Source organism: Panthera pardus, unplaced genomic scaffold (assembly GCF_024362965.1).
Source record: "Panthera pardus isolate Hobbes unplaced genomic scaffold, ASM2436296v1 HiC_scaffold_16, whole genome shotgun sequence".
NCBI lineage: Eukaryota > Metazoa > Chordata > Mammalia > Carnivora > Felidae > Panthera > Panthera pardus.
Window position 1 is genome coordinate 99,478,267 of NW_026526721.1, and position 16,382 is coordinate 99,494,648.

The 16,382-nt window shown below is 42.7% G+C and overlaps 1 protein-coding gene across 4 annotated transcripts; it reads left to right on the top strand.

Annotated features, from left to right (window-relative positions):
* Positions 1–4,764: 4,764 nt before the first annotated feature.
* SLITRK3 (SLIT and NTRK like family member 3) lies at positions 4,765–15,307 on the top strand. 4 transcript variants are annotated; one of them, XM_053903662.1, is made up of 3 exons: positions 4,765–4,937; positions 7,873–9,034; positions 10,689–15,307. In XM_053903662.1, exon 3 carries the CDS (start codon positions 10,710–10,712, stop codon positions 13,647–13,649), a length of 2,940 nt encoding a protein of 979 aa, XP_053759637.1. In that variant the 5' UTR covers positions 4,765–4,937; positions 7,873–9,034; positions 10,689–10,709; the 3' UTR covers positions 13,650–15,307. The 4 variants fall into 4 exon arrangements, with proteins under 4 accessions (XP_053759637.1, XP_019296038.1, XP_053759636.1 ...); XM_053903661.1 differs by lacking the exon at positions 4,765–4,937 and adding an exon at positions 5,335–5,950; XM_019440493.2 differs by lacking the exon at positions 7,873–9,034.
* The last annotated feature ends 1,075 nt before the right edge of the window (positions 15,308–16,382 follow it).

The window sequence follows — 16,382 nt, forward strand, 5'->3', positions numbered from 1 at the left end:
TGTTTCTACATTTCTACCTGGCAGGTAAGTTTCTCCGTTTGCGTGAAAATAAACCTAATTCGAATAAGTAGGAAGTTCATTACCTTAGGTTTGTAAGCAAATAAGACTACTTAATGGGAAGTAAAAGAAAATATATTTTTTTAAGTTTGTCTCAAATTTGTTCTACCAATTAGATTTGTCCCAAAACAAAATCAGCTGCCCTGAAATGTACCAAGCTCCACATCACAGGCAATATTAAATCATAGTCTGAATAGCAATTTGGCAAAGAATAGTGAAATTGGGATTTGAATATCACATAATTGGTCAGACTAGATAACCTTTCAAGTCCCTCTTAATTCTGAGATTCTATAATGTTATAAAATTATTTTCATTCCCTTTTCTCATCATATATTAAAAAAAGAAAAACTCCTTTCACTCCTAAAACTTACGTGATTTACCTCTTTCCACTACATATAATATCTGTTCATTATTTCCTGATGTATTATTCAATACTTTAATTCATTTCAACAAATATATTTGATTAATTTCCTCTTATCTTGATCTTTCAAGATTTTTTCTCAGTAGTTTTAATCTTAACATCTACAATCAATTAATTCCAAATAATTTTAGAAAATCACTTATGAAGGGAACAATAACTTTCCATGCTTAATCCAGACTACAAAAAATTTGGAGGCTTTGTTCATATTAGATAAACTCTGGGAGTTCTTTTTTTTTTTTTTTTCCTTCCTTGTGTTAGTTTATTCTTTTTTTTTTTTTTTTTTTTTTTTAATATATGAAATTTACTGTCAAATTGGTTTCCATACAACACCCAGTGCTCATCCCAAAAGGTGCCCTCCTCAATACCCATCACCCACCCTGCCCTCCCTCCCACCCCCCATCAACCCTCAGTTTGTTCTCAGTTTTTAACAGTCTCTTATGCTTTGGCTCTCTCCCACTCTAACCTCTTTTTTTTTTTTTTTTTTCCTTCCCCTCCCCCATGGGTTTCTGTTATGTTTCTCAGGATCCACATAAGAGTGAAACCATATGGTATCTGTCTTTCTCTGTATGGCTTATTTCACTTAGCATCACACTCTCCAGTTCCATCCATGTTGCTACAAAAGGCCATATTTCATTTTTTCTCATTGCCACGTAGTATTCCATTGTGTATATATGCTTATAGCGGCACTCTCAACAATAGCCAAATTATGGAAAGAGCCTAAATGTCCATCAACTGATGAATGGATAAAGAAATTGTGGTTTATAAACTCTGGGAGTTCTAAAATAGTCCACCTAATCTTTGAGATTAAAACACACGTTTACTTCAAAGATAACCTAAATTTTCATTAGGTTGGGAGTTTACAAAGTGCTTCTAAATGTTTTAGTGAAACAAAATAGAAAAGATCAATGTCTAATTGAATACCCTGTAACTACTTCTCTATATTTATAGCTTGTCAATTATAATAATGCAGGTATCACAAATATGTTGATTCACTAAATTTTACAAGATGTTTTCAAAAAAACAAAGTTATCGATTGCTTTGGAACTTATGCAAAATATAAAATCTTTCAAACATGTTTCTACTATGGAGCTAGAGGAAGATTTACACAAAGAAACATTTATGTATGTATATAACCTTCAGTGTGTATTGTTTAATCCTTTGAATTCTTGCAATAAACACTAACATTTAATTTCTGTTTTATCATATTTTTATCTGCTTAATTTTTATAGGCTAAATTTTCATTTGCAAAATTGTATTGTGTGAGTAATTGTGTTTTCAATTGTTTCAAAACTGGTATCAAAAGTGGCTCAAATGAAGAAACAATTGGCTTTTTGATAATTATCAAGCATGTAGTTTGTTGGCCTGAAAACTATTTGGAACAAACAAAAAGAGAGAGAGAGAGAGGGAGGGAGAGAGAGAGGGAGAGAGACAGGCTTCATGAATGCTTGTGCAAACACAGATGTATTGAATACGATATATAGATGATTTAGGTATGCCATACATAATCATAAATTACTGCAGAGTTTAGAACTTTCTTGGGTGAATGTTCCATGATAAAAGGAGCTCTCTACTATTACTTAAATTAGTATTAAATCTTTCAAAATGTATTTATTTTATTTAAATCAGAGGGAGTAAAATATATACTAGATAAGAAAAAATGTAACTATTGTATTCATTTTATTTTTCTATTTTTTAAAAGTTTATTTATTTATTTTTGAAAGAGAGATAGAGAGAGGAGGGGAGGGTAGAGAAAGAGAGGGAAAGAATCCCAAGCAGGCTCTGCACTGCTATCCCAGAGCCCGTTGTGAGGCTTGAACCCACAAACCGTGAAATGAAATCAAGAGTCGGATGCTTAACTGACTGAGCCACCCAGGCGCCCCGACTTTATTCATTTTAATACCACTGTCTCTCTCTGGAAAATGACAGAACAGTTAAAAGGAAATTGAGAAATACTGTTGTCCTTGGAACTAAAAATACATATGTCAAATCAGCAATATAACCATATTTAATTACATTCTGAATGTTATTTCTACATTTTCCTTTCATCCTTTATGCATCACATATAAAGAACACAGTATTTTCATAACAGTTCTTCCTTTTCACAATATAAATCGATTAAAATAAAACTATGGACATGTAAATAAATACCTTTGCAAAATGCACTAAAAAATCACAACAAAGAATCACTCAAAGGCCCGTCACAATCATTTAGCCCACAACATTTTTATCTGACCTGAAATATTTGTGTTGGAAGCACTCACTTTTAACTCTGAACCATTCTAGCTATTCAATCTTCTGTAGCTCCCCAGTACCAACAGATCATAACCAACATCTGCTCAGAGTTAATCTATTAACACATTCAGCGTTCTTTGATCAACAAATAACATTGAAAATCAAATAAAATTTTAAAAAAGCTCCAAAAAGTTAAAGAGATGCAGCTATTTCAGGAATGACTTCTTTCAGGGTTACTCTAATAGCCTCCAGCCTTGAGGCTCAGGGGCATGTGTGTGATTTCACACCTGCCCACATAGAATATGGCGTACTCAGGAGTGATTCTCCTCAAATTGAGCAACCACCTGAAATGGCCAGAAACATCTTTATGACTCATCAGCCTACTGATGTAGCTTATTTCTCCTAAATCAGACTGATTTGTTATAGGGATGACCTTTTTCACAACCTTTCCTGGATATATCTCGTTAAAACTCAATTTTACAGAACTAGTAAGTGAAAAACCCCAAACAAGTGTTCTTCTCTTATCCATGTCTCCACATATATATAAAATCCACACAGACGCACTTACTATCCAAGAAAGTACTGAGGAGGGATTCAACTCTGGGCCAGCAGATCTGAAAAACTATATTTAAAAGTATAGGTTTTGATATCATGTTGTTTTTGCCACTTTCTAGGTCCCTAGAGATACCCTACTAATCTAAAAAGTCTTAACACTATTGTGGAGAACAAATTGAAACACTATGTTAAAAAAGGACATCTAAATTCACTCTATGCACAACCAACAAACACAGTTGCCATACTGACTTTGGCTAATATATGTGTAAAATCCAAAGAAATTCCACAGGCCCCTGGTTTCCACTCTGACCAGTTCCATCATCTTCTCTCTTTTAATGGAGGTAATACAGATACTAGACTTGTGGTATAATACACATATAAGATAGAGTAACAATGGCATAATATAGTGTATAGTGAATCCATTAAATCAAGGCTAAAATCATACCTCCAGGCCTGTTTCTCAAAGATTTCCACATATGAAAGAGAGTACTCTTTGCCAGGGTTGAGTTAGCTCCTTTGAGAGCTTTTAAAAACAGGGTCGAGGTAGTTTATGTCTACAATTATAAACTAGCTACACAACTTGGCTTGTCTTGGATAATTTTGTTCCATTCACTTCAGTTAGGGATGGCAAGAGATACGAAGATGATTCCTGGGACTACTTTCTATTCAGTTTGAAGTTAGTGGAAGATTGCCCTCTCTCCAACACAGTCGCTGATGAGAAGAATCTATTAAACAGATCTGCGTTGGTTTACACTGCAGACTGAATGGAGCATTAAATGACTGCATTAGTATGACTGCAGTGGGGGTAATGGTCGCCTCCAGTGGGTATATAATGTTGTAATAATACTCTCACATAGGTGCGATAATTGTTCAAGTGTCCTCATTTACTTGGTCACGAAATGGTACCCAGCATCTCTCCAGCAGATGCCCCCCACACCGCCCCTCACCCTAGTTTTATTTCCTCCCTCTTAGCAAGTGTAAACAGATGAGAAAATATGTGTACTTCCAAAATGTCACCTATGTATCATGAAGCGGGGAGGGGGGGGGGCACTGCAAATCACTTGGAAACAGCTTCTACGAAGCGTTTAGCGATACCGCCCATCAACACAGCTCAGATGCTCTTAATTTGGTGACCCCGCCCGAACCCCTTCGAGCCTGGGCTGTAATTTTCCAAACAGCCACCCCTCATTTGCAAATAAAAGTTAAAATCAATCCACAGACACAGAATGCTGACTTCCTGCCACTCAATTTTACAAGGTTTCTCTTTGTAGAGCTGCCAGATTGTGACCGATAAAGGGGGAGGGGGGGATGAGAGGAGAGAGAATGAGAGAGAGCATGAGACAGAGAGAGAGGAGAGAGAGAGAGAGAAGAGAGATCACTTGCTTCCTTGCTTCCTAAGCAGGGATTTGCCTGCGATGCGCGGCGAGAGGACTGCGGCGGCTGATTTACACAGTTGGCGCGGAGGAGGGGCCGGGGGTGCGGGGGGGGGGGAGGGGGGACAAGCTGGCGGAGGCTCCCGCGATGGGCTGATCTGGGGGCTCCCGAGCGCCTCTCCCTCCGTGCGCGATTTGGGGGCAGCAGCTGATGGATTTGCATTCGGGTTCCAGCTTGGCGTTTCCTATATTGCCTCCTAAAACCCGACCTGAAGCTCCCAATTTAGGTGCAGACGTTGGTGAGTAACGTGTAATCCGATTTTAGTTATTTCCTAGGCCATTAAAGTGGCACTTTTAAAGCAGGTCAGTCTTAAAAGATGCCGCTGCCGCGAGCGTCTCCTTGGCCTGAAACGTTCCGCGGTCCCCTTCCCCGCCTCCCACCCTCTCCCGCTCGAGATGTGAGGGTGCTTGAATGGTGAGCTGTCAGGGGGGCTCACTCTCTGCCCGCTGGATCGCTTCACCTTCGTGCTTTGCCGGAGATTTCCCCCCGCCCCAGTCGAAGTCGAATTTGGTGTGTACAGCCATAGCGTTGTATTTGTATCCTCTTTTTCTCTCTACCCCCGCCCCCCCCCCCCGCGCTTCGCCGTCTGGCCAATGCTGGGATCTGGGATCTAGTCGCCCCCTTCCTGCCTCCTTCCCTCCCCTCCCCAACCCCTTCTCTCATCTACACACTACCCACCCCCACTCCCACCTATCCAAAGGGTCAAGAGCAAAGACACCGGGAGAAGGCAAGGGCTAGTCCCATCTCCCCAGATTCAAGGAGGCCTTGGGCAGGGATTGCACTGAGTGACAACCTTTCAGGAAGCCAGAAAGAGAAAGAAAGAAAAAAATAAATAAAACCCAGAGACCTAGCCAGGACTCTCGGGGACCACGAAGCTCGACGCTGAACCGAGAGTACCGAGATTTTAAGTGAGAGAACCCAGTCCTAGGACACTCGCGCTGCCTGCCTCCCATCGAGGGTACACAGAACTGTGATCGTGAGCTCCCTGTCACTGGTCTCGTCGCGCTAGGTGAGCGCCCGGCTCTCCCATTGGTATGCAGCGACCATTTCCCTTCGAGTCTCAAAGGTGGAAACACTTAAAAGGATTACAAGCGTGATTTGGTGGCCTTTCTGAAAGTTGGTGGACGGAGGGAGAGGAACTGCAAGCCTACGGCATAATGGATACAATTCAGCCGCCCAGAGAGTTTGCACCTCCCGCTGGGAAGCCCCTCGGAGCTCATCTCGGAGATCTAGAGCGCTCGGCGCGGATAGGTATTCGCCGCCATCCTTTCCTACTTTGCCTAATTGAGACCAGGATTTCTCGCTTGCAGGATGTGCATTGTAGAACAGAGTTTGGCCTCGGTGGCTGCTGTTCGTTCACAGGTGCTAGGGGTTTGTTGCATTTTTGAACTGGATCATTTAGTTGTAAGGACAAAGATAGAAGGGAAGGTGCTGGAGACTCACATACCCCAGACCCTTTCCTGGGGGAGGAAATTGTAAGTAACTCCAACAAATAGGCCAAGTGGCGGAGCGAAGGGCCCCTCCCCCAGTGGGTCGCTCGCTCGTGCGGTAAAAGAAGGAAAACGGCTTGGGGTTTTAATCATTTTCCATTTCTAAACATACCCATTGTGCGTTTTGCCTGGAGACAGCAGATTAGAAAAGGATCTGTAGAAGGCTCAGACCTCTTCAGAAAATGAATGATGCAGCATTTTAATTATTTGTTCTAGGAGAGATCGTTTTGCTTCCATATTGGAATATTTAATCTTAGATATGGAGAGATTAGTGGGCTCGGAGATCGGGCATAGGGGAGGGGGAGAGAGGAAGGGGACACAGTGGGGAGAAAGGGCTTCTTGTCCTCCCCGTGGACAAATGATGCCCGGCGCTCCCAGCAGGAAGCGGGCGACAACGGGCTTCAGGGCCCTTCATCCTCTAACTTTTGGGGCTCTTCCTATCACTCAGACACGCTATACGGAGATAAAGGAAAGGGAAGGGGTGAAATAGCCTTTAGGACATGGACCAGACCAAGAACTTGAGGGGCTGTAGTTAAGGAGAGCACGGAGGACGATTGCAGAGATGGTCATTTACCATCATCGAGAGGCTCAGGGAAGCCTCCCTGTTGTTACCCATCGATTCCATCGCATCATGGGTTCCGATATGATCCGTGAAACAGTCACCGCCTCTGCACGTTGGGTACCAAAGGTGGTGTGTGCGGCGGAGGAGGGGGTAGGTTGGCAGCTGGTGAAGGAGATGGGATCGCTCTGGTTCTGAGCTCAGGCTGTCGGTGATGGTCTGCTCGGCGGGGACATGAGAAATAGGGTGGGTCTGGAATGTTAAGGGTGTACATATAGTGTTAGAGAATCTTGCCTGCCTGCTTACTAAGTCTGTGATCGCGGTTTCCAATCTTAGCTACTCTGGAGCGGTGGACACTTGTGCGGTCATTTTAAATGCAAAATATCATGGGAATCTCCTAATGACTGACTCTTAAGGAATGTTTTCTTGCATTAAGTGACTGACATATATTTAAAATGGGGAGAACTGATAACATGAGTTGTGTGGTTTTTCTTTAAAGTTTGGTTTTGTAAAAAGCGCTTTAAGAGAAAGCCATCTCTACCCGCTAACTTTGAGTCCTTGGGCAGTTGAGGTTCAATCCAATTCTTTAGCGGCCAGAAAGTCCCTCCCTTCCCCAGGAGTTGGGGGTGGGGGGGGGAAGACACAGGGCAATCGATGCCATTACAGTTCCCGCTAACTAGACACGCTTGCTGCACACTTCCCTCTCTCCAGTTTCCCCACTAAGCTGAATTTCCTCCCAGCAGGTAGGACTGTAGAACCGTCAGTTGAGCCTTCTTAGAAGGTTCGTGTGATCTGGTGGCCCCTCTTCACTGCCTGCAACGTCTTCGCTCAATCACCCCCACTCTCACGACTCCCTACCTTCCTCTTCCCGAAAATATCACGGAGAAACATTTGGACCAAAAACAGCATGTGGGGGGGGGGGCAGGGAGGAGTGAGGAATGAGGAGGGCCGAGGGGGGGCGGAAATTATATATATATATATATATATATATATATATATATATATATATATATATATCCTGAAATGCTGCCCCCTATCCCCGCGAGGTCTTTCCCAGTGGAAGAAAGTGAAATGTGCCATTGTTACCAAGTGGTCTGCGTTGGCTTGTCTCTGTTTTTAAAAAGGTGGAAGCAAACACATGGCTGTTGAATCCAGGGGAAATCGAAGGCTTTGAGCTGCAGCACAACAAAAGGATTCCTGGTGCAAAGAGATCGAAGCAAAACGCAGGAGACACTCAGTCCAAGTCCCTCAGGCTGCCTGAGCTCTTATTCGGGACACCTAAGCAGAATCAGCTAGATCCAGCTCTTCTCTGGGGACCTGAATTTCCCTTTATCCCCGCCTTTGGAAGGGGAATGTCTGTGCTATGAAAAGGATAATTCCAAAGGATAATCTTACTTTTCAACCAGTCTACACTAGAGAGACGAGCTTTGGAAACCAGAAGAGCAAACCAGTCAGATGATTTCCTTGAGAGTTAAAAACAGTATTTTTTTTTTTAAAAGGGAAAAAATGCCTACACCCCTCCCCCTCCCCCTTCCCCACCAAAGGAATGTTTCCTTTAGGTTGGCCTCTGCTTCCGTGTTTCTTATTTTGACAATTTGTTAAGTCGATCCCTTCACTTCTTTTCTTGCCCCTTAAACACACACAGACACACACGCACACGCGCGCGCGCGCGCACACACACACACACACACACACACACACACACACACTCTCTATAGTCAGGGCTTCGTAGTGCTCGCTCCCGACCCAAGCTAAGCGCGTTCCCCTTCTTGGAGCTCATTTTCGTGACGTGGAAAGCCGGATCCAGGGTTACAGCACATATTTAAAAAAAAAAAAAAAAGCCAGCACAAGAGAAGTCCGAGATTCTGCACTGAGATTGAGCCTGCCTTCCTGCCTGCCTCCCTCCCGCCCTTCCTCCCAGTGCCCAATGATGTGCTGCCGGTACCCAGCGAGAGCAGCCACGGCGGCAGCGGCGGCGGCGGCGGCAGCAGCGAAGCTGGAAGCCTGCAGCAGCCCCTTCTCCTCCCTCCTCTATTGAGTGTGCCAAGCGGCAGTTCTGCATTCTAAAGAAGCCCATTGAAAGGCCCATTGCATTCCCAGCACGTCTCAAGCTTGCTGCTTGTATTTTTTCTCTTCGTCTCCCCCACCCACCCCCTCTATCCCCCTTTGCTTCAGCTTCAGCAAAAGGAAGGGAGGGAGAGAGAGAGAATCCTTAAACTCAAGCTTTTTTTTTTTTTTTTCCTTCCAATGTTAAATACTTAAAAAAAAAAACCTCCTGCAAAATAGGTAAGTCAAAAGACATCTGGAGCCTTTCCTACCTAAATCTCAGGGACCTCAGTAACAAGAAAAACATTTTAAAATGGTGAAGAAATAACTTAAGTAGATTTTAATATTTTATAAGGGAGACAGGGAAGACTAACTGATACTGCAATGTAGCCTCATCTGCTTTCTGTCTCTCTCTCTCTTTTTTCATTTAATTGTTTCTAAAAATTGAGTATTGCATGCCTGAGGCAGATTTCTCTTTGCTTTCTCATGGGTCTTCCTTTCCTTACAGCTGTGTACATTATATGCAAGTTGAATGTGAAGATTTATTCTTTTCACTCTCCCTGTAAATTATATCATTGTGTTTTCAAAGGGTTGGCAAAATATTTCCTTAATGTATGTATCTTATGTGTGGAGAGAAAATATGTGCTAAAAATTCGGGTTTATTTTTATTGATTAAAAATAATTATTCCAATTTGATATTTAAGTGACTCAGAAAGGGCAATCTAATAAAACTGCATTAATATAATTTATTTAGGTACGCATTTCCATATATTGATGATATAAGGCAAGGAAAGAGAGCCATGGAGGAAGGCTCTGTATTATTAGAATAGTACACAGTATTTGTTTCTTCTGATTGGAAAAGAATGATGTCTTTCTTTGAAATGTATTTCATGTGATAGATCAATTATCAGCAGGTAAGAATTGAGGTTTCCACCCTTTCTTGCCTTTAACTACCCAACTGTCTTCTAACCAGCCACCTGCCCATCCAGCTTTTCACAGGACTCCTCAGCTGATATTGAAGGCACAGATACACATTCCAAACTAAGCTCTGCAAGTGTTTTAATACAGACACTCCCAGGCTCAGCATCCTTTAGCTGTCATTATCTCTAACTCTTATGACTGCACGGGCCTTTCTTCAGAAAGGCTAATCACTCCTAAAGGGTTTAAACAGCCAAATGATACACTTGTGTAAAAATTATTTAATTAAAGGAGATGTTAAAAATCTGTGCTTGGGCAAAATAGGGTGGGGGGATAATGTGATACTGAGCATACACTATAATTAAGTACACTGTGATCATCTCTGAAGAGAAATCTTAAGTTTTCCAGAGATACCCAACATTGTATACATCTCAACATCTGATACTGGGCAATGAGCTCATACTTCATCACACTCTAATCTAATAAATTTGTGGTATGCCATGGCTTTTTATGAGTAGAAGCCTATAGTTTAAAGAATACTTATTTCCTGTCAGAATCCCAATCAGTTCTATAATGGGCACCTCTGAAATCAAGGCAAATTTTAACAGGCAAACAGGTGTAATGGCCAAATTACTGCCATTATTACTGAATCTGCCTATATCTAAAAGACATCACTGTATACCAGTCCCTTGATTGCTACAGGAGGCAATGAAGGCTGCTGTTGTTTGTATGATATGTATGCTCTTTACCAAGTATGGCTTGGTTCAGGAAAAATGCATTGCATGGCACAATATTTCAGAGTCATCCAAGTTTAAATACAGGACATATTAAGCAGGTTGATAGATCATTTCGAGTGCCAGGTCAACAATTACTAAAGTTTTGTATTACTCTTAAAAAGCTCCAAATGTAGGAGTCAATTAGAATAGTGCATACGAGTGAGTAAAGGCTAAAATCTGCATCTTTATTTCTGTTGCAGTTTTGTAATCAACTACGAACGATGAAATCTTCCATAGCTGAGATGCTTCACAGAGGGAGGATGTTGTGGATAATTCTTCTAAGCACAATTGCTCTAGGATGGACTACCCCGATTCCCCTGATAGAGGACTCAGAGGAAATAGATGAGCCCTGTTTTGATCCATGCTACTGTGAAGTTAAAGAAAGCCTCTTTCATATACATTGTGACAGTAAAGGATTTACAAATATTAGTCAGATTACTGAGTTCTGGTCAAGACCTTTTAAACTGTATCTGCAAAGGAATTCAATGAGGAAATTGTACACCAACAGTTTTCTTCATTTGAATAACGCTGTGTCCATTAACCTTGGGAACAATGCATTGCAGGACATTCAATCAGGAGCTTTCAATGGTCTTAAGATCTTAAAGAGGTTATATCTACATGAGAACAAACTAGACATCTTCAGAAATGACACCTTCCTTGGCTTGGAAAGTCTGGAATATCTGCAGGCAGATTACAATGTCATTAAACGTATTGAGAGTGGGGCATTTCGGAACCTAAGTAAATTGAGAGTTCTGATTTTAAATGATAATCTCATCCCCATGCTTCCGACCAATTTATTTAAGGCTGTCTCCTTAACCCATCTGGACCTACGTGGAAATAGGTTAAAGGTTCTTTTTTACCGAGGAATGCTAGACCACATTGGCAGAAGCCTGATGGAGCTCCAGCTGGAAGAAAATCCCTGGAACTGTACATGTGAGATTGTGCAGCTAAAGAGTTGGCTGGAACGCATTCCTTACACCGCCCTGGTGGGAGACATCACCTGTGAGACCCCCTTCCATTTCCATGGAAAGGATCTGCGAGAAATCAGGAAGACAGAACTCTGTCCCTTGTTGTCTGACTCTGAGGTGGAGGCTAGTTTGGGGATTCCCCACTTGTCATCAAGCAAGGAGAATGCATGGCCGACTAAGCCTTCCTCAATGTTGTCTTCTGTCCATTTCACTGCTTCTTCTGTTGAATACAAGTCCTCAAATAAACAGCCCAAGCCCACCAAACAGCCCCGAACACCAAGGCCACCCTCTACATCCCAAGCTTTATACCCTGGTCCAAACCAACCTCCCATTGCTCCTTACCAGACCAGACCACCCATTCCCATTATATGTCCTACTGGGTGTACCTGTAATTTGCACATCAACGACCTTGGCTTGACTGTCAACTGCAAAGAGCGAGGATTTAACAACATTTCTGAACTTCTTCCAAGGCCATTGAATGCCAAGAAACTTTACCTGAGTAGCAATCTGATTCAGAAAATATACCGTTCTGATTTTTGGAATTTCTCCTCCTTGGATCTCTTGCATCTGGGGAACAATCGTATTTCTTATGTCCAGGATGGGGCCTTCATCAACCTGCCCAACCTAAAGAGCCTCTTTCTCAATGGCAACGATATTGAGAAGCTGACACCAGGCATGTTCCGAGGACTACAGAGTTTGCACTACTTGTACTTTGAGTTCAATGTCATCCGAGAAATCCAGCCTGCAGCCTTCAGCCTCATGCCCAACTTGAAGCTGCTATTCCTCAACAATAACTTGCTGAGGACCCTCCCAACAGATGCCTTTGCAGGCACATCCCTGGCCCGGCTCAACCTGAGAAAGAACTACTTCCTCTACCTTCCTGTGGCTGGCGTCCTAGAACACTTGAATGCCATTGTCCAGATAGACCTCAATGAGAATCCTTGGGACTGTACCTGTGACCTGGTCCCCTTCAAACAGTGGATTGAAACCATCAGCTCAGTCAGCGTGGTGGGTGATGTGCTTTGCAGGAGCCCTGAGAACCTCACCCACCGCGATGTGCGCACCATTGAGCTGGAAGTTCTCTGCCCAGAGATGCTGCACGTCCCACCAGCTGGAGCATCCCCAGCCCAGCCTGGAGAGTCTCACCTTGCTGGGGGGCCAACGAGTGCATCACCTTATGAGTTCTCTCCCCCCGGAGGCCCTGTGCCACTTTCTGTGTTGATTCTCAGCCTGCTGGTTCTTTTCTTTTCAGCAGTCTTTGTTGCTGCAGGCCTCTTTGCCTATGTGCTCCGACGGCGCCGGAAGAAGCTGCCCTTTAGGAGCAAGCGACAAGAAGGGGTGGACCTTACTGGCATCCAGATGCAATGCCACCGGCTGTTTGAGGATGGTGGGGGTGGTGGAGGTGGAAGTGGAGGTGGGGGCCGAGCGACTATTTCGTCCCCAGAGAAGGCCCCTCCTGTGGGCCATGTATATGAGTACATCCCCCACCCAGTGACCCAAATGTGCAACAACCCCATCTATAAGCCTCGTGAGGAGGAGGAGGTGGCTGTTTCATCAGTCCAGGAGTCAGGGAGTGCAGAACGAGGGGGTCCTGGGACACAGCCACCAGGAGTAGGTGAGGTTCTCCTAGGAAGTGAGCAGTTTGCGGAGACACCCAAGGAGAACCACAGCAACTACCGGACCTTGCTGGAAAAAGAAAAGGAGTGGGCCCTGGCAGTGTCCAGCTCCCAGCTCAACACCATAGTGACGGTGAATCATCATCACCCTCACCCTCACCACCCAGCAGTTGGTGGGGTTTCTGGGGTAGTTGCGGGAACTGGGGGAGACTTGGCTGGGTTCCGCCACCATGAGAAGAATGGTGGGGTGGTGCTGTTTCCTCCTGGGGGAGGCTGTGGCGGTGGCAGTATGCTCCTAGACCGAGAGAGGCCACAGCCAGCCCCCTGCACAGTGGGATTCGTGGATTGTCTCTATGGCACAGTGCCCAAATTAAAGGAACTGCACGTCCACCCTCCTGGCATGCAATATCCAGACTTACAGCAGGACGCCAGGCTCAAAGAAACCCTTCTCTTCTCGGCTGGAAAGGGCTTCACAGACCACCAAACCCAAAAAAGTGATTACCTCGAGTTAAGGGCCAAACTTCAAACCAAGCCGGATTACCTCGAAGTCCTGGAGAAGACAACATACAGGTTCTAACGAAAAAAGAAAAATAAATTAGTGCTTTTTTTTTTTCAAAAGAAAAGGAAAATAAAAGAAATATCCCTTGCTCCCTTTACACTTGTCCCAATAACTCCATTCTCACAAACTTCCCTGCCCTGAACAGGACTGAAACCGCATGATAACTAGAAAATACAGATGTATGCTCTCCCCTCTCAGATGTGATTTGGAGGAAGGGCCATACTCAGATCATTAATCAATGAAGTGCCTTCGCAGACTTTTGCCAGCAAATGTTATCATTATTTTTTTATACTGAAACTTGAGACTTTGACTGTGCCATGTATAAGGTATATTGGGGATCGTTGTATTGATCCTAATTAAGTAAAATTCAACGTGTCTTTTTATTTTCAGTAATTTTTTTTAGTTGTAGTTTCGTTTGACAGGGAGGGGGGAAAACAAATTGACATTTGTGGCTTTCTTTCCTCTTCCCATCATGGCACAGATTCTGTACATGTATTAACAATGCAGTTTGCTGCATGCCTGGAAACTGCAAGACGGGGAGGGAGGGGGCGGGTCTTGCTTGAATGTTCTCACCCACTCTTTTTTCTGTCACACACATACCCACATGCAAATCACCAATCGCTGCAAACCATTAGGTCCCTAAACCTGCAGCCTCTTCCTTCTGGTACAGGTACACACACATGCAGACGTATAAACCTGCACATGCATACACACGCGCGTGCACACACACACACACACAAAACACACACAAACATACACACCCCATTCCCTTTTAACACTATCTAATTATTTCGGGTTTGATCCATTCCTCTCCTCTTCATAGCTTCACCTTCCCTTCACCCCTAGTGTACAGCTCTCGCCTACCACCCTGGGAAAGGTCATATTCTAGGTTGGGTCCTAATGAAGTGGAGGCCTGGTTTAACAGCCAGAGGCACATACCTAGGGATGAGCACCCTCTTTGTGACACTTCATCCTGATGCCAAGAGTTTTTGGAGACCATCTGCACTTTCTTATATATATATATATATATATATAATATTAAAAAAACAAAAAAGCAACTGGGTATATATCACTAACAGCTTTGTAGGAAGCACTTTTAATGTTTTCTCTCACACACAAAGATTCAAAAGAAATGTGCATATATTTATTCTGTAATTTCAGTGATTATAAATTGTAAAGGTAATGTTTAATCATTGTATAGTGATTATGCGTCTGGTATAGCTTTCCTAATAAAGAGTTTTTGAAAAATATAATACATTATATATAGAGGACACCAAGCTTGGACCTGAAACCACAGCTATGCCGTGCCTTTTGTGCTCCCACTTTTTTGAACCTTTCTTTTACTTGTTATACAGAAAGCTGGTTTATTAATAAGTTTGATGCACTGTGATGTTGATAAATCTTATAACCCACCACCCCCATCACATGCCAGGACACAGTTGGGACTTAAAAAAATCTGATTTATATAGTTCACTTTTATTTTTGTCTTGAATTATGAATCTCAAACTCACTACCCCAGTGACGCACCGGTTTTCCTAGGCAGGCTGTGATTGGGGGAAAATAGAGTAACTAGATTGCTAAGAAGTATAGGATTATATAGAGGAGGCAATCAAGGATCCATGCACCTTAAAATAGTAAATGACAGAAAGAAAAAGGAAAGTGAAATTGCTATTCTTTTTAAAAACATGAACCAGGATATCACACACACACACACACACACACACACACACACACACCACACGCACACACAATCAAAATCTAAGGCCTTGTCGCCAATTTGACTGTCAGAATGCTGTTATCTGTACAAGTGGTCACTGCTATATTTAGTTACTTGGTTTTTTCAGCCACTACTGCAACTGGCCCCAGTCTTGCTTGAACTAAGACAGGAGATGCTGAATGAGGTTTTCTTTCTGTATGATATTAAACTGTATGATGTTTAAAATTAATCTCACAATAACCCAAGTTATTATCCATTTGCATGTGAGCGAAACCAAAGAAAATTGGATTTTTAAGGTGCCAGTGTCTTGTTTGTGGAGGAAACTAAACTGATAAAAAGAAACCTGAGCTTTGAGGCAGGCACTTATCTCATTACGCCAGTAGAGGGCAGCAGAACTTCAGAGATTCACAGACCCTGTTGCTGCAGAATTACGCAGAGGGGCCAGTATTCTCTGTTAGTTTTCTCAAGCTGCTCTTAGTAGAAATTATCATTATGTGTTGAATGTAATTCACCACAAGTCACTAATGCCTTACATCACTTTGTTTTTTTTCCATTAAAAAGACCAGCAGCTTCTAAAGCTGTGTGACTGATATAAAAACTAAGGCATTGCACTTAAAAAAAAAAAAAGCCCCATGAATGTCTAGAAAAACATGTTTATAAGTATCTGTCTCTTGATTAGTTATGTATGGGTACCAACACAGGTATACCTAAAAATAAAATTTAAAAAAAAACCCACATATATCAATACAAAAATGCAACTTTTCAGGGCTGCCTTGCATTTGGCACATTGTACCTAAAACTTTTGTCTTCCATTATTTGAGGTACGGTGGAATTACTGCAGATGAAGGAAAACATGATTCACCATTTCTCTACATACAATATTGAAATGTAGCTTTCCTTATGCAAGAGGATCAAATCCACAATTAATTAGGTGTCATTCTCCCGTTTTGGTTTATGTTCCGCGTCTTTTTACTTTCCCCTAAGTTAGCTTTTTCATAGTTATCTCACTTTCCTTATTCTTTCTAATCATCTTT

Bases quoted from the DNA above. Each gene is read 5' to 3' on its own strand.
- SLITRK3 (XM_053903662.1), top strand. From the start codon at position 10,710: ATGAAATCTTCCATAGCTGAGATGCTTCACAGAGGGAGGATGTTGTGG.